The sequence below is a fragment of the Rhizophagus irregularis genome, chromosome 14 (assembly GCF_026210795.1).
Source record: "Rhizophagus irregularis chromosome 14, complete sequence".
In the NCBI taxonomy this organism is placed as follows: Eukaryota; Fungi; Glomeromycota; class Glomeromycetes; order Glomerales; family Glomeraceae; genus Rhizophagus; species Rhizophagus irregularis.
In genome coordinates, this window is record NC_089442.1 from 3,252,501 (window position 1) to 3,271,582 (window position 19,082).

The window sequence follows — 19,082 nt, forward strand, 5'->3', positions numbered from 1 at the left end:
TATATATACACTCACATATATTTTTTCTTTGTAGAAAAAAATTTAAATCCCATAATAAATTTTTTTTTTATACGTTATTTACTATTTTTTTTAAAGAAGAAAAAAAAAAAAATTTTTTTTTTTTCATTGTTTCGGGCTTTTTAATATTAAGAAAAAAGTTATATAAGGTAAGAAATCAGAGCTATTCTTTTTGATTTTTAAACTGCTATAACTTGAAAAAAAAAAAAAGGTTCTTCCTTTCCTTCTTAATATTTTTTTTTTCAAGCCACATCGAAAGCTGCGGTCAAATATATTTTTAATTTTTTAAGAACAAAAAAAAAAAAAAAAAAAACTATAAAAATAAAATAAAATAAAAAATAAAATTAAAAAAAAAAAAAATTTAATTTTTTTTTTTTTATTTTAATATAAAAAAAAACACAAAAAATTTTTTTTAAGACTTTTTTTTTTGTTATTTAAGGACCTTTTTTTTTTTATTCAACGACGACGATTTCAACGATTTTCATTTTTTTTTCTATTTTTCTTACCTTTTTTTTTGATAATATAATTTTTATTTTTTTTTATATAAAAAAAAAACAAAACTTTTTTTATTAATTTGAAATGAATACTATGTTCAAGATGTCTTATTATTGTTTTGAGACAACAAAAAATCATCGGCTCGTGAACCCTTACACCCAATATGGTCAACCTCCATTTCCTTCATCAAAAAACGAAATAGTCGAACAAATCATTTCTGAGACGATCGATGAGGCAACACAAATTAAAATAAAGAAACATACAACTTTACCTTTACCAGAATTAATCACACCAAGTGTTAATGTAAGGACTGTTAAAAATCCTCGACCGCAAAACTCCTTTGTAATTTACAGAAGAAATGTACAGGCTGAAATTGCAAAAGAAAAAGGTACAACTGCAGCTGGTAGATTGGATTATGTCTCAAAATTTGCTGCAAAAAAATGGAAGCAAGAAACTCAAGAAGTTAAAGAATTATATGGTTTTTTAGCAGCTTGTGCTAAAAAAGTTCATGATTTTATGTATCCCGGTTATGTTTATCAACCAAAGAGACAAGCCACTACAAATGAACCAATGATAATGGTACATGAACCCGGTATTGGTGGTTATAAACTTCGACCTTCCCCTATGTCAACAATGTCAACATTACAGACTACAATTCCAACAATGCCAACTCCACCACAAACTCCTTTATCATCTCCTTCTGCAAGGAGAGCCACAAAATATGATTCAAATACAAATTCAAACAATACTATGATGGCTTCACCTCCTCATTTTCATACTCAATTACCTCCATTATTTCAACATACCCAACAACTACCATCATTGACGTATGATCCTCATATGTCGAGAAGAATTTTACCTCCACCAACTCTTGACATAAGTGATAATGCTATATCAACCAATTCAATGACAACTTATGACAGGAGTTTGTGTAAGGAATTCAACCGATTGTAGAGGAAAAAAGAAAAAAAAATAATTTTTCACGTTTCAAAATAACAACAAAAATTCCGTTAAAGGTTCGATCTTTTTTATATATATATAAAAATGGGAGTGGGATGAAAAATAATAGATCAGGAAAAAAAACTTTTTATTTTTCCTCTTTTTTTTTTTAACCATGATTTAAATTAACATTTTCTCTATTCGCGTTTTACATAACGATAAGATTTATATATTTTTTTTTCTTTTTCGCGAGATTGAGAAAATTTACCATGGTTCTTTTATATCTTTTTTTCTTTTTTTCTTTTGCATTTACTTTTTTTTTTTACAAGAACTCTTTTAAATGGATTTACGAAATGTGAAATATATTTTTTTTTTCTTATGGGTGATGCGAAAGTTCGTTGTGGATCGAAAATTAATTTGTGAAGGCGAAACATTTCAATCATCATTTTACACACATTTCATCATCCCATAAAGATAATAACTAATTATAATATTTTTTAGTATATTTACTTTTTTTTTCGATTTAATTTCTTGTCTTTTATTTTCTTTTGCATGATTTCTTCATATACTTTTTTTTTTCTCTATACACAAAAAAAAAATCCAAGTCTTTTTAAATCTCCCGATTTTTGTAATTAACTCCTCCTTCTTTTTACATATGTTTTTTTTCTTTAAGAAAGTTTTAAAAAAATTCAATCAATTCATAAAAGTTATATATATATATAAGAAAAAAAAATCAAGCATATATATAAAAAAAAAAAATATTAAATATAATCTTTTTCATTGCATAACCAACGCAAAGAGGCATTCTTTTTTTTTATAGTATAAATTTTTTTTGCAAAAAAAGACCGTCCAATGAAGTTTTTACGAAACGTTATTATTATATTATATTCAACGATATTTAACGAATATTTACCGAAGTACTTTTTTAACGATATATTTAACGATATTAGCGATAATTTAACAGAGTGATCCAAAAATTTTTTTTTTATTATTATTATTATTAATTTTAATTCGTAAAAATGAGCGAATGATAAATAATGCGGATTATTATCATTTAGACTTGAATTTTCTTTTGATAAACGCTTAAAAAAAAAAATCCTAACACCTCTTTCTAACATCATGCTAAATATAGAAGTATTAACAGCTTACGTTTTTTTTTTCCTTTTTCTCTTCCCTACCTATATTTTAAATATGCAAAATATGTATACATTATAAATCATACTTTTTTTTATATATATATATAATAATAATAAAAAAAAAATATATGTTTTTAAGAAATAATTTTATTTTGAAAAAGAATTTCGTTTAATACGAATCTCGTCTAAGTAAAACTAAAGTATAATAATAATATAATAATAATTATAATTATAATAATAATAATAATATCAATAATCCAAAAAAAAAAAAAAAAAAAAATTCCTAATAATTTTCTCCTAAATAACTACTATTTCCGTCATTCCGTTCGTCTCCTTGTCCGATATTCCGTTATCTGTTATTCCCTTACTTATTACCCAATTCCTTTAAGAATCATCTGAATCATCTGAATCATCTAAATTATCAGATCTTAATTTAAATTAGATTTTTTTTAAAAATTTAATGAATTGTATGAAAATTTTATTTTACACGTGTAAATTGAATGGATACGCGCTTTTTTTTTTAAGATTGACATTTTTCCATAATTAAAATTGTTGTTCATCTTTAACTGGTAAATCTGTCTGATATTTGTAAATCTCATTCCTAACTTGAATAATTTGTATTTCCCAAAAAAAAAAAATTTAAAAATAACAAACGCGTTACCGTAACAAAAATGATATAACCGTTATCAATCTTTTGAAAATTAAACAATGCTAATTTAGTAATTATTTACAGAAAATTATATCTAATTATATATCTAAATATATATGTATATAAATTATAAATAATATCTATATCATTATAATAATTCCGATAAATTTAAAATTTTTCTTTTTTGTTATTTACCGAAAAAAAATTTTAAATTTGAAATTTCTTTTTGTTGTTATACTTGTTATACCAAAAAAAAAAAAAAAATGCCGAAAAAAAAAAAAATTAAAATAACTAATTTGAAATTTTCTTTTTTGTTATACCTTAAACATTATAATAATAAAAAACTTAAACCTATTAAACTTCATAATAATTAAGGTTTAATTAACCCGATTATTAAAAAAAATACTCCGATAAACCTTTAATAATAAAATATAAAAATTCATATAAAAAAAAAAAAAACCTTTTTTTTTTAAAAAAAAAAACTTTAAATAAATGAAAATTACTTTTCTTTACTTCTTTTTATTAATTGGTTATAGATAACCATCTTTTTTTTTAAAAAAAAAAATCAACAAAAAGATAATCATATTATTTACTTCATTGAATTTCTTTTTTAATTCGAAATCCGTTTTAAAAATGAATAAAGAAAATTTAAAAAAATTAAATTGATTGACAAAATAGTAATTCTTAAAATTATTATAGTTAGATTAAATTTTTTGAAAAAAAAAAAAAAAAGTATCGTCAATTTTTTCTGCCATGATGATCAAAAAAAGAAAAATGAAAAAAAAAAAAGTAAAATAAAAAAAAAAACTTTAAAATAATAAAAATAAAAAAAAAAGAGATTCGGAACATTTTTTTTAACTTTAGCAGGTAATAATTGTTTGTGATTGTTCTAAAATATGTAGGTTCGGAACTTTTGAAACATGTATTGAATAAGAATTTACTTGATAAGGTAATTTATAATCCGATTACCGTTATTTGTTCATGCAATACATACGTAAGATACGCAAGATATCAAATAATAATTAAGAAGTTTTATAAAGAAGGGAAAAAAAAAATAACAACAACAATAATAATAATAAATAATCATGATACAAAAAAAACCCCCTTGATAAATAACATATAAACAACCTTAATTATTTATACCTTCGCATTTGGCTCATTTGGCTACTATTTGACCAGGAATTAATAATTAATTCCTCTTCGAATTAAAAATCTCTGGGATTAAATTTTTCATTTTTTTTTTCATTTTTATTATTTATTTTTACTTTTATTTTTATTTTTATTTTTTTTGTTTATTTTTTATTTTTTTTTCTTTGTTTACATTTTCCTATTAATGTAGTGCGAATTATTTTTATTTGATCAAAATATCAAAATATCAAAATAAACAAATTACAACATCAAATCAAAAAAAAAAAAAATTTTTTTTTATCCTAACGTTATCTCTTTTTTATTTTTTTTTATTTAAAAAAAAAAAATTGTTTTGAATGGTGGAAACAAATAGAATGATACACTAACCAATTAAAAAAAAATGGCTTAATAATAATATAAAACTTATCCATCCTGCTTTTTTACTTTTTCGGTAAATAAAAATATAATAGAGTTTCTTTCTAGTACATGAAAATTTTCTTATCTTGAAATTCTATCAAAACAAATGATAAATTAACCGACATGACATTGATTATAATAATGATAATTTATAATAATTTTACAATGAATAAATGTTATCAAAACAAAAGAAGAAAGAACCTAACTTGTCAATATGGCTTGTGCAACCTTTCAACTTTTCCTCGTGACATGCTTAAATAAAATAATAACAATGCAGTGTACAATATTTATAATATTTTTATAATAATTTATTATATATTACAACATCTATCACATTTCTTTCGTACCATGTTGTATATATATAAATATATATATAAATATATTTTTAAAAGTCGGTATTTGATATGATAATCTAATTTAATATTTTTTTTTTTAATATTTTCCGTATTGTTTTCTTTCCAAATAAAGTTACACATTTGGGAAAAAAAGGAGTGATGTAAATGAATGTAAACAAATATTTCAAATAATTATGATCTGATAACAATGATAAATCTTTTTTCCTTCTTGAACAAAATAGTAAAAGAAAAAAAGCGTGTAATATAATGAGTAATAATTCTTTGAATTTATTATAATAATAATCATGATATTCACAACATAAATATATATGTATCTTTGTTCTCCCACTTAAAACAATTGTACTTTTTGTTTATATTTATATTTCGTAATATCTATAAATCATGATATAACATTTCGTAATTATTTAAATCATTCCTGATTCCCCCTTTAAATTATTTTAATTATTTTAATGATCTTTGCATTTAAATTTACCTGGGATTTATTAAAATAAAATTATTGGAGGGGATAATAATGTCATATTGTAATTCGTTGATTTTCTCGTTTGAAACGTGTTTGTTATACTTGTACTGCAAATTTTAAAAAAAAAACCGAAATTACTTTATCGGAAAAACATTTGTATATCCGTTTTTATTTTAAAGTAAATTTATAATAAAAAATATATGCTTTGTTTATTTGTGTACAAATGCATAAAGTACATATCAAAGCGGATTTCACCCGTAAACTTGTCAGAGATAAAAAAAACCAAATATTTTTTTTTTTCTCGGAAGAAATATTCATTTTATGTCAAACTCTAAAAAAAATGATTGACGAAAAAAAAAATTTATATGTGAACGGAAAATTTTTTTATTAAAAAAGAATTTTCTTAAAATAATTTCTATAATATTTTTTTTTATTGTTACAATGAGTTATAATGATTTTTTTTATCAAGTTATTCCCATTTTTTCTTATTATTAAGTTATTTCCCGCTTTGAAAAGAAAAAAAAATTTAATAATTAATAATTTATTAATAATTTATTAAAAAAAAAAATTTAATTATTATTATTATTATTATTATTATTATTTTTTATTTATTTATTTTTTTTTCTTTTATTACTATTATTTGTTTAGTTCATTTATTTCCATTTCAACTTTTGATTGATTCTTTTAAGAGCACGATCAAACCAATTTTTAAAATGAAAGTAAATGAAAGTAAATGAAAGTATGTGGAATTTTGTACATTATTCGATAAAATTATTTAGAATGACGATTTATTTGATTATTGCAAACAAAGCCACCGTTTCATTAAGAATGCAATAATCGAAAGGTTTCTTTGTTGTTGCATTATTATCATGTAGTAGCATTGTGTTACAGATGACGTAAAATGATCATGTCATCCGAATTAAAAAGTAAACATGAAATATTTTTTTATCACTTCGTTTAAAATATGAAAAAGTATTTTTTTTTTTTGTGTTCCCTTGTCCCTCTAACTTATATTGTACAAGTTACTTTTATTTATTACAAATTATATTTGTTTTCCCCTAACATCATTTGTAAAGTTTTAAAAAATATTGAAAGTTCCGCGTACATAATTAATACAAGTTTTGATATTAAATAGGTCTGAAATCTTGATGTGGGCGTACCATTCAGCAACTCGAACGGCTAATATGGGTTTAAGTTCTGAAAATAGGATCATCATATTGGACTAAAATCCTGAAGGATATCATGTAGGCGTACTGTTCATTATCAGGCAACTCGAACGGTTAATATGGTTTTAAGTTCTTATAGGATATCATATTATTGTTCCGAAATCCTGAAAGATATCATGTAGGCGTACTGTTCATTATCAGGTTACTCGAACAGCTAATATGGGTTGAAGTTCTTATAGGATATCATATTATTGTTCTGAAACCTCGAAGGATATCATGTAACTCAAACAGCTAATGTAATAAATCTCCGAGTTACCAATAAAATAAACTTTAATTCATGATCTCTTTACGATTATCTTTACAAGATAATTCAACCAAAATATCATATTCGCATACATATTTTTATTTACGAACTTTATGACAAAACACTTTAAGGGAGACGTGCAGTGATTCCGAAACCGTATGGTTGCATCTCGCTTTTTAAAAAAAGTTAATGTAAAAAAACACCACTCTAAATAGTAATACCAGTTATTTGGAAGGAATTTTAAAATAACAAAATGACTAGATATTATAGGCAATAGAATGTCCGAACTCAGGAAATCTCCAAGTGTGTCAATAAATAATACATATACAATAAAATAATCTTATATATCAAAAAAAAAAAAAAAGTCTTTAAATCGAAACTGTCCTAAAATCCTAAATCACCCCATCTGATTAAGAAATTATACTGATTTTTTTTTTATTATCTTCTTACAGTAGCTTGAAAACAAAAAAATCGGTGAAAACATCCGCTTTCAGGTGAAGATATTGAAAACAAAAAAATCGGTGAAAGCATCTGCTTTCGGGTGAAAGATATTGAAAACAAAAAATTCTGATAGTTTGTTTCAAATCTGACAATAATGACCCGATTCACTCAATCATCTTGATCACAGCATAATATAAGTAAGTACATCATCACAACTTAAAAAAAGTTTTATAATAATAACATTTCCGACTAAAACGGCTTCGTCCTAAATTACACATATTTATATATATAATTCTTAAAATTCTTTAGGGGATGCATTCGAGAATCGAGATGCATACACCTTGTGTGATTGTGTGATAAATAAAAACTTAATACATTCTTAACAAAATAAAATTTAACATATCATAATAAATTAGCCAACGTGTTTACATAATACATTTTCAATAGCGATATCTATCGTAGATACGATGAACTGTATGACAATTCTTGAGCTTAATATTGGAACATCATGTTGTACTCTTGCGCCTAGAGTTATAATACATGTTAATAGGTATACCACTAGGCACTAACTGTAAAATTTATTACAAATAATATGGGCTAAAATCGTTTAACTCCAATTCTGGTCAGAGTTATCTAATGCGGGCCAGAGATATAACAATTTCAGTCACATGTTCCCAAAACTCGAAGATTATGATTGGTGGTAGTTCATGTGATTCAAGAAGTTTTATCAGAAATAAAAAAAAATAAAATTCATTTAATGTATTGAATTTTACGGTAATATGTTCATCCATTATAAAATTCAAAAAATTTAATAAATAAAACGTTTGAATTTCTTTGATAAATGACACGCAGTAAACTAACCAAATTTTTTATTAATAGATCGTAGTACTATTAAATCCAAGTAGGATTAAAATATTGAAAGCAAAGACATATAGTCCCCTGTCGCACTAAGTGTCAACTAATTTTTAAAATTGCGAGTGATGTAAAATTACTAATTTTAGTTAAATAGTTTAAAAGATTAAAATAGTTAATATTTAATGAGTGACACGCTCCAGTTGATTACCCATTTATTTCATGGGAAAGGGAACATTAGGGTTTTTTCCCGAAGGGAAAAAACCCTATTATTCCCAACTCCTCATGAAATAAATTACTACATGTATCGTAATAAGAAAATTGTGGATCATTTTTAGTGAGAATAAATGAATGGATTTATACCTACCTAACATAACCACTTCAGGCATGTACAGTACTTTATTATCATATATACGCACTATATACGCTCATATACATTACATACACAAAATTTACGATTACCTGCATATTTAGCAAGATCCAATTATAATCATTAATGTAAAAAAACGGTATGAATTTTTATTTTAAAAAAAGCTACATATTTACACCTCCATACATACCTACCTCTAATAACCTCGGAAAAAAAAATACGTGGTACGAGTAAAATGCGAAAGGTAATAAAAATTAGTTTGAAAAAATAGTTTTCAAGAATATAAATATGGCACTTTAATGGCTTACTTGTTAATAGGTTTTCATTGTTAACACCAATAAAATTTTATTAGTCAATGTTTCAAATCTTAATTTTGTAATGACGTGAACAAATTCTAACAGGTACCTCACGGATATATGATCGGCACTGTTACTAATTGGGTTTATAACCGGACCGTAGATGCCATAATAAGGTAATAAGTTTTTACAATGTCGTTTTCACTTTATTATTCATCGTGGTAATTAATTATGTTTAACCTTTAACAACTTATAATTATAGAGACAGGGCACAAGCCACCGATCATTATTTTATTGATACGCAGTAAATCATAAGTTCGTATCGGATTGACCGAAAAATGTATAACCAATCAGATCATAGTTACAATTGAGCACAATTTTTGATTGATCGGATTGGCTATATATCCATAATAGACTTAATAGTAGATGTGTAGATGTGGTGTTTATTATGTTTATTATAAAATCGATCAGGAAAACCAATTTTTGTAGATCGGCTTGACTGACCACTGACCGGTCTGACCGCATCAGTAACCAGCGATCAATACGGATAACGGATATGAACTCCAATAATAGCCCTGTTCAATTCTAGATCTGACCGGTTAATAAATGGATATCTGCAGATATTCGGATATCCAGATTGAACGAATACAGAATTTTGGATATCCGGATATTATCCGTTAACAGTAACTCGGATCAATTTTATAATGCCGGCCAGAATTACGCTAAAAATAATTCCTACAACCTCTTAAAAAGGAAATTTTTGTGAACGGCTATCGCCAAAAATGGAAATGTCATCTTACCAGGTCGTAATTCTGGTCAGAATTATAAATGTGGGCCTGAATTAGTTTACAAAAATAATTGGATATCCGAATAATTTAGGATATCCGGATGGACGGATATAAACTCTGTCTGGTGGTTGATACCTGCCTTAAGGGATGTTCCTGTACTGAGCCTTATACCGTATTCAGAAATGTCTGTAATTAAGTAAATTAAGTGGTATTAAATTTGTTATAACCAATACTTTGCATAAATTTGTAATATCAGTTATTGTTCAGTTGATTAGGAATATGCGGGATTTTAATGCGATTTTCATATTTTCATGAGACATCCAATATTGAAAATCGTTATTAGTAGCATTAATTCCTATTGGTCGCCGCAGTATTCCTATGATCGAATGGTCTAAGTAGTCATGCTTCTCTTTGATTCTTAGATTTGCATGATTTTTTATTATTTATGGCAAGATAAAGTTGATGAAGACAGAAGCATTGATAATGATTGTGAATTGTGTTGCGAAACTATGAAAATTAAGTTTAAGACATTATTAGATGAAGTAAGAGATTTATTTTTCAACTGGTTGACTAAAACTAATATAATAAATAAATAATTTTCTTTATTTTAGACTCATTGTTGTTTAGACCTCAAAGAAAAAAATGGGTGCAAATGATTTGTCAAATAGAAGAATATGAACGATCAATAAGACTAGAAATACATTTTATTGAGTTTAATAAAAATTGTGTACAATGAGATTTATAAGCTTTTAATAAAATTTAAATATATTCTTTAATAAATAAAATAATAAAAATTTATATTTATAAATTGTTATAATACAATAAGAACACTTTCGCAACGGTAATTTAGTTCTTTGTAAAATTCCGCAGAGTACCGAAACCAAACATCACATGATTTACTATCATGTGATTTACGTGACAATTTATACTTTTATATTATTAGTGATGATGAGTAATAGAATTTTATACATTAGACCATACAAACTTAATTTTTCGTTTCTCACATCACGGTCGGGTCAGTTTTTGTTAAATTTCTTAAAAAATCTCTTGAAAAATCTTACTCGTATAATAATAATATAAAAATTTTACATATAAAATTTTTTGAAAAAAATTAAAAGCCGGGTTGCCGGATCATTTCAAAATTGTTATGTTCAGCATTTGTATCTTCAGTTTTACTAATTTGTATATTTGCAATTATATTTTGGAATGCAGAATAGTAATACCTGTTGTTTTTGTTTATATCAAAAGATTGTAAGACTTCAATGCCCCTATAATAAATTTTTATCCGAATATTTCCATTATTTCTCCGTGTCTTCCGTAAAAATTCCGTTAAAATGATACATTCACGGATATCAGTGTTAGCGAGATGAAAATTTCCATGTTTTAAGGCTATAAATTCCATGAAAATGATACATTCACGGAAAAAAAATGGAAAGATAAAACACGTATTAGATTTTTTACAGGGATGTAACATGATGGTATATTTTGTAAATTCAACTTAATTTCATAATTATTTATTTGTCCTATATTTATAAAGTATAACATATATATTATAATAAAGATATCTCATATCTCAATTATAGCACATCATAAAATCAATTAAAAAGATATGATCTTACAATTTATAAATCTTTTAAATCTTAAAAATAATTTTTTTGCGCTATATTACTTATGTTGCAGTTTACAATTGACGAAACAAAAATATGAAATTCCTTTGAAATTTATCAGGAGAAATTATAATTTTTAACGTAACAAGTAGAGCGGAAAAATATTTCACTACAAACTTACGGAGCGTTTCAAAGTGTTTTTTTTCACAAATTTTAATGTTTAATGAATAGGAATAGAAAAGAATTTGGTAATTAATGAATAATAGAAAAAATATAATATGACATGAAGAGTAGGCTTTCCGTGTTTATATATTTACGCATCATGAATAAGATTATATTTTATAAGAAAATATCAAATAAAGTATGTTTAGTAATAAAATTAATTATTTATAATAAATAATATACAAATAATCATAAGTTATCAATTATATCTTTTAATTCAAGCAGGTTTTCCATCTCCTTTCTTGAAAAATACTTGTCCTTAAAAGCTTCTGGAACATTTGGGCAAACTTTATGAATTGGTAATAAATGACCTATTTTGGGAAAGTAAATTTGTTTATCTTTTCTAGATTCATCAGATGTGAATCTAATATAATCTACTTGCTAAACAATATGTAATAATACAAGATCAGACCAATTATTATTTGAATAAGAACGATAAAAGTAGTATACTGTACCATATTAAGACCATTTACTTCAATTGAAGGTTGTATTCTTTGTATTTTATAGGTGGTTTTAGGTATTTTAAAAGAATAGTGTTCAATCCAGCCTAATCCTTCAAGTTTTAACACATCTTCAAATTTTAAAACATGTTCATCCTGCATAAACGTTGAATCCTATTATAATAAAATGCATTAACTAAAATATGTCTAAGAAAAGAAAATTAGTATTTATAGTTAATTAACTTACTATTTCATATTTAATTATAAGTTTTATAAAGCAATCTTTAGATAGTATCTTTTTAACATTTATTTTCCAAATAACACAACGCCGATAAGCATGAAGTTCGGGTAAACTAAAACTAGTAAATGTTTTACCATCAAAAGACAAAACCTGTCCTGATAGACTTTTAATGTTTTTAAAATAAAATTAGTAATTTATGTAACTATTTAATAAATCAATATGTATAAACCAACCTTACCTATTTGTATCATTTACTTGATACTGCTGAAATTCATTGTTCAAATTTATAAAGTTTGTAATAAAATAAATTCTCATCACTAAAATAATACATTGCATTAATAATAATTTAAAAAAATAATAATCAATATGTATTTAAATATTCTCTTACTTCCGTATAAAAAACTGCTAAAAGGATCAAAAATTCCAAGTTTGGTTAAATCACTATCATACCACTTTAGGTGTGACAAGTAATCTGCCCAAAAATTTGAATATTTCATGGATTGTAATAAATACAAAAATGAAATGTCTTCATTATTGTATAATTTATCATATAAAAATGATAGAAATTTTGTAAAATATTCTTTGGGGTCCATAATAGACAAATCAATATATATTTTAAATACTATTAAAGACAATGATTTATCATCTTCGAGAATTTGATCTATTTTTGTTATAATATCATGTTTTAAATCTTTAGACCTATTTCTCTTTTGCAAATATTCCATGTAATGTAACTGAATTTTTGATAAATTATCATCAGGGTCTAATTCTACACATTTTTCAAAAGAAGTTATAGCATTCTCAATATTTCCTATTGAATAATATGTTAAGCCCCTATTATAGTGTGCTAAATTATTTGATGGATCCAATTGTATAACTTTATCAAGATCTAATAAAGTTTTTTCATATTCTTGGAGAACAAAATATGCAATAGCTCTTTTATTCAAATTATGAATATTTTCTGGATCTATACTATTTGCTTTTGTAAAATATGTTACTGCTTCATCATACCTTCTTAAATTTTTAAGAATTTCCCCATAATAACATAAAATTAATGAATCTTTATCATTAGTATTTAATAGTCTGTCTAATATTTTTGAACAATTTATATAATCTTCTTGTTTTTCAAAAATGTATGCACAATTCTTAAGACACAAATTATTATTTGGATCATTTTTTAATGCAATAATATAATTCTTTAAAGCATTATCATAATGAGATTTTTTTAAAAAGCTATTTCCAAGTATTATGTGCGGCAAATTAATGATTGATTTGACTTTATATTCTAATGATATATTTAAATTATTTATTGCTTTATCATATTCACCTTCCCAAAAAAATATATCTCCATAAATAAAATATGCAATTGGTTGTTTTTGTTTTAATTTAATAGCTTCTTCTAAATATAAATGTGCTTGTTCATAATTATTAAGACATCTATAAATATAAGCTAAAATACATCTTACAGAATAACTTTTAGGAAAAAGTTCTAAATATTCTTTACACAATGATTCAGCTTTTCGATAATATTTTCCATTTAATTCTTTTATAATGCTTTTATATATTGGATGTTGTTTTCTTGAAACTTTTGAAAATATTGATGATAATATATTTGAATTTAATTTAATTGCTTTCATAAATTTCTTCTTTTTTGTCAAAATAAGATCGACTTCTGAATTATCTGAATCACTATCATATTGATCATTTGTTATTTGTTCTGAATTTTCTAATTCAATAGTTGGTAAAATATGTCCAGCTTCAAAGAATTGTAAATACAAATTTTTATAAACAGTATTCTGTGGTAAATATCTAATATTATTTTTTTCAAGTTTTTCTCTACATATAGGACATTTATTTTGTTTTAAATTTTTTAATTTATTCAATGATAATATATGTTGACATTTTAAAATACATAATTGATCTGTTGGTTCATTACTAATTGGACATGTCATTTCATCTGCTATAACATCTATAATGTTACATTTATTTTGATTTAAACTTCTTCCTTTTTCTTCCCCTTTTCCTATACTGTCATTTAAAATTTTAGAATCTTCAAAATATTTTTCTTTAACAAAAGTTAATAAATTTTGGAATTTTTCTGAAAAATCTGCAGATTTATTTTCATTTAATTTTCGTATATATTGATCAAAATCATCTTCAATTATTGAAAACATCTGTTCATCAACATTATATAAATGTAATAACATTTCAATTACTTTAAATTGAATGAAGTTGCTTGGAGCTTTGTTAAGTGATTCAATTGCCAGATAATAACAAAGACCATATGTGGATGTTTGAGTAGTTTTTTGAATAAGATTTTGTGCAAGATCTAATAGCCCAAACCACAAAGTATGTGGTAATACAAGAGGTTCATTTCTTGTAAAATCATTTAGGAAATTTCCAGTATTCTTTAATGTTTTTGCAAATTTATCTGATACTATATCAAATATCGCTTGAAAATCTAAAACAGATTTATCAGCAACATTGGTCCATTCTTTTTCTAAAAAGCTCCAAATATATTCTATTAATATCATTTCTGCATATTTTTTACTAATTATTTTTTCAGAATCTTCAGACCAAATAAAAAGATTATGCTGAATTATTAACATAATTCTCCAATCAATATAATAGGATGGTACTGAATATTTAAAACTTAAATCTTGGCGTAATTGTACAATCATTGACTCAATTGAATAATTTTCATCTGAAATAGAAGCTTGAGACGATGGTGTAATATTTAAAATGGGTTTTAACAAATCTTTAATTCTTCTTATAAGTTCTTTAAACCAAGTTATGTCATCACGTAAACTATATAGCATATCTTGCAAGTAAATTAATAAAAAATCAATATTATAGTTGTACATTTTATTCCTTTGTTGATTGAGATTTGATTTATCAATAACTTGTATTGTTTTATAATAAATTTCTACAAATTTTGCCAGAGAATTGCAAACTTTATCTAAAAGATCTTTACTTAGGACTATTGGTGAATTTGAAAATTGTATACGCTCTAAAACAGCTATCCAGACTCGTAAATGTAATTCCAATCTCACCACATTTTCTTCTGAATAATAATCAAATAGAGTAGGATTGGTTAATGATTTTAATGAACCTACTAAGACTTGGGATGAAAAATCATTCTTCAAATTTTCAAAAAGTAATTTTAGAGCATATAAAAATTTCGGTTCAGTCAATTCCTTTACAAGCTCTTTTACTTTTTCGTCCGGTGTAATAAATCCTTCATTTTCTAGTTTGAAAAGTAATTGGTTGTTATAAACGCACGCATCCTCTGTTGATGGTTCTATTGCTTGATTTGATGTACTTGATGAACTATTTTCAAACTCCACTTTTATCTCGCTTTTGTGTTCATCATAAATATTTAAAGATCCAAGAACACTTATTAAATCATTATTTACTACTATATCTATAGTTCCTTTACTTAGTTTCGAAGTTGACTTATATTTTTCCAAGTTTTCCTTTTCATTAGCGTTATTTGTAAAATTTTCTTTTCCCGGTTTGAGAAGTGATTGATTTCTATAATAATATGTATCGTCCATCGATGATCCTGCTTTATTTGATGCACTTGATGGGTTATATTCAGATTTCGCCTTTAACTCGCTTTCATATCCATCAATATTTAATGATTTGACATTTATTAAATCATTGTTTAGATCTGTAGTTCTATCACTTAAATTTGAAACTGATTTATAATTTTCGGGTTCTTTCCTTTTATTAATATTATCAATAAATGTATCATTTTGGTTTGGAGAAATTATTGCTTTAAGAGCTGAAACAACTTCCTGCATGTTTGGACGTTCATTTGGTTCATATTTCCAGCACTCTAGAAATAAATAAATTAATATATAATCAGTTAAAAATTGTTATGAAAAAATTATATTAAATTATAAATTACCTGTATATAATTTATTATACTCAACAGGTGTTCCATAAATCATTTCTTCTCTTTTACCTTTTAATATGAACAACATTAAGCTTGCATCATAATCATAACCTTTATTCTTAAATGGTTCACACCCGCTTGAAATTTGCCACAATAAAACTCCAATACTATATACATCAGATTTTTCATTTAATTTATAATTTTTATTTTGATCATTGAATTTTTTTGGATCAACATAAGGTATTACACCAAGTATTCTTGATGCACTACTCGATGCTTCAGCAATTTTTTTTGATAGTCCAAAATCTGCTAATTTAATATTATTCTGATGTACAAGTATATTGTTTGCATGCTTTAATTAAAAGAAAAAAAAGTATATTAATATATCATATATATATTTAGTAAATTAGGTAAAATACATAAATTATAATTAAATTACCAGGTCACGATGAATAATCTCTTTTTTATGCAAAAATTCTACGGCACTTGCCAATTGCAACGCTAAACGATATTTATCATTCCAACCAAGTCCATCGAAATGATTGTTTAAGTAAGTATTTAATGTACCATCATTGGCATATTCCAAAACTAAAGAATAATACTCATTTATTTGATGAGTTGTATCTGAAAAAAAAGTAAATTATTATTTTTTTTTTATATTAATAAAAGAATGAATTTTACAATCTATATAGTAAATTCTAATATTCACCTATCTTTGTGATTCCATATAACCTTATAATATTTTCATGATCATCAACACTCCGATGCAATTTTAACTTTGGAAAATACGAGTATGAATATTTATTTATTCAATATATATATTTTTTAATAAATCAACTAAAATTTACCTCTTTCACAACTTCCTTAAGAGTATGATGCTCATCATTATTAAAAGATTTTATAGCGAAAAAACGACTAGAATTTTCCAACTAGCACGAACAACAATTCCGTATGCTCCTTTTCCTATTTGTTGAATATTTGTAAAGTCTGAATATTTATAATATTTGATATGTTCCTCAGATATCGAATTATCCAACCAATGAATATAGTATTTTAAATTATTTATCTTAGAATTTTCTGCCATTTTTTTTAGAAATTGAAAACCTGTACCGTGTTTCGAGTATTTAAAATATTTATTTGTTTGACGATTTCTATTTGTACACGGGGTATTTCAAACACGGGTTTCCAAAAAAGTAAATTTTATTTGCAGATCATATATAATGTTGCAGATTAAGGTATTACGTATCACGTGAGATTTTATATTTATCGACAGCAAATTTATATAGCAATAGTAACGCAAATTTCTGTACAATATAGATTTCTGTAATATTTAACATAAAAGGGTAAGATTTATATGGTTAGAAAGCCACGCTCCTGAACTTTATTTGAAAGATTTATTTTTTTTAAAAAAAGTCTTTAAAATCTTCATATGAAGTTGCGAATAGGAATATATGTTTTTGCGAATAGGCAAACTTAAATTTTAGTATCATGATTAGTTATTTATAACACGTGATATATATAAGATGACAATTTGCCAAATGATATATATATAAAAATCACGTGGTACGTAATACCTTAAATTTAACGTAAATAAGTCATAATTGAAATTCAAAAACGATTTTGGCGCTTAAGTAAGCTTGAGAACAGATAAAAATACACATACTATATGTTTCTTTTAAAATTATGTTCAATAAAATTTTTTTGGCATAATTTTTTATAAAGTCACGTGATACATGTATGAGATAATTTTTGTTTATCACAATTTCTGTTGTGTTTAATTTTGAAGATGCAATAGCTATATCATTCTGAATTGATCAAAAATTCAAACAGCTCTTTTCAAAAATAAGTTAAATATTTTTACGTTAATTTAAAAATGCCGCTTAAATATCACAAAAGTTTATTTAGTACTTGGAGTTTTTATTTACTTATTTCATACATTTGGAGCCAACAAAATATTATCAAAAAATTATAGTTTGACGAATAAATTTGCATATATCTCATTTTTCTCCATCCATATATAAATTTTACAAAAAAAAAAATAATATATATTAACTAGTTCTGGCATGATAAATAGCCCTAGTAATTTGACGTAATTATTAAATGTTGGTTCTTAAACCTTTATAGTTTAAATTTATTATCGAACAAATCATGTTGTACTAATGTTACGTTTCACTAGAGTTTCACTAAATTCTTTTTTGCTTTTAATTAACAATGCATTTCTTTATCAATTAATACAATGTAAGCTACAATATCATTTCAGTTATTGTTAAGTTAACCCAATACTAATAATAAACAGGCATATTTGAACATTAAGATGTCCAAATTTCCATTATAATTAAAAATTTGTGTATTAAAATAAAATAACAAATTTATGTAAAGCTTTTATCTATTTTATTTTTATTTTTTTTTTTAAAAAAAAATAATAATAATTCACGCATATAATCATAACTTCATTAATTTTCAGTTATCAGCAAAATCACCAAATATCTTTCATGTTTCAAGTTGCAAGATAAAGTTGATGAAGATAGAAACATTGATAATGATTGTGAAGTGTGTTGCGAAACTATGAAAATTAAGTTTAAGACATTATTAGATGAAGTAAGAGATTTATTTTTCAACTGGTTGACTAAAACTAATATAATAAATAAATAATTTTCTTTATTTTAGACTCATTATTGTTTAGACATTCCTGCTAATTTGTCTCGGCTAATTTTATTAAGCAAATGATCTGTCAAATACTAGAAGAATATGAACGATTAATATTGCCAAGATTATATAAAGATAAGACTAGAAATACATTTTATTGAGAATAATAAAAATTGTATGCAATGAGATTTATAAGTATTTGATAAAATT

General features: G+C 24.4%; 2 protein-coding genes across 2 annotated transcripts; one reads left to right on the forward strand and one right to left on the reverse strand.

Annotated features, from left to right (window-relative positions):
- Positions 1–192: 192 nt before the first annotated feature.
- Positions 193–2,223, forward strand: OCT59_006398 (uncharacterized protein). Its single transcript, XM_025313898.2, has one exon. It carries the CDS (start codon positions 598–600, stop codon positions 1,465–1,467), a length of 870 nt encoding a protein of 289 aa, XP_025186420.1. The 5' UTR covers positions 193–597; the 3' UTR covers positions 1,468–2,223.
- Positions 2,224–11,833: 9,610 nt separating this feature from the next.
- OCT59_006399 (uncharacterized protein) lies at positions 11,834–17,310 on the reverse strand (the record flags this gene model as incomplete). Its single annotated transcript, XM_066141242.1, has 10 exons — positions 11,834–12,025; positions 12,100–12,258; positions 12,332–12,488; positions 12,564–12,642; positions 12,714–16,166; positions 16,239–16,578; positions 16,666–16,850; positions 16,936–17,002; positions 17,075–17,089; positions 17,167–17,310. The coding sequence occupies 10 exons, from the start codon at positions 17,308–17,310 to the stop codon at positions 11,834–11,836; spliced, it is 4,791 nt and encodes a 1,596-aa protein (XP_065998052.1).
- Between the last annotated feature and the right edge of the window lie 1,772 nt (positions 17,311–19,082).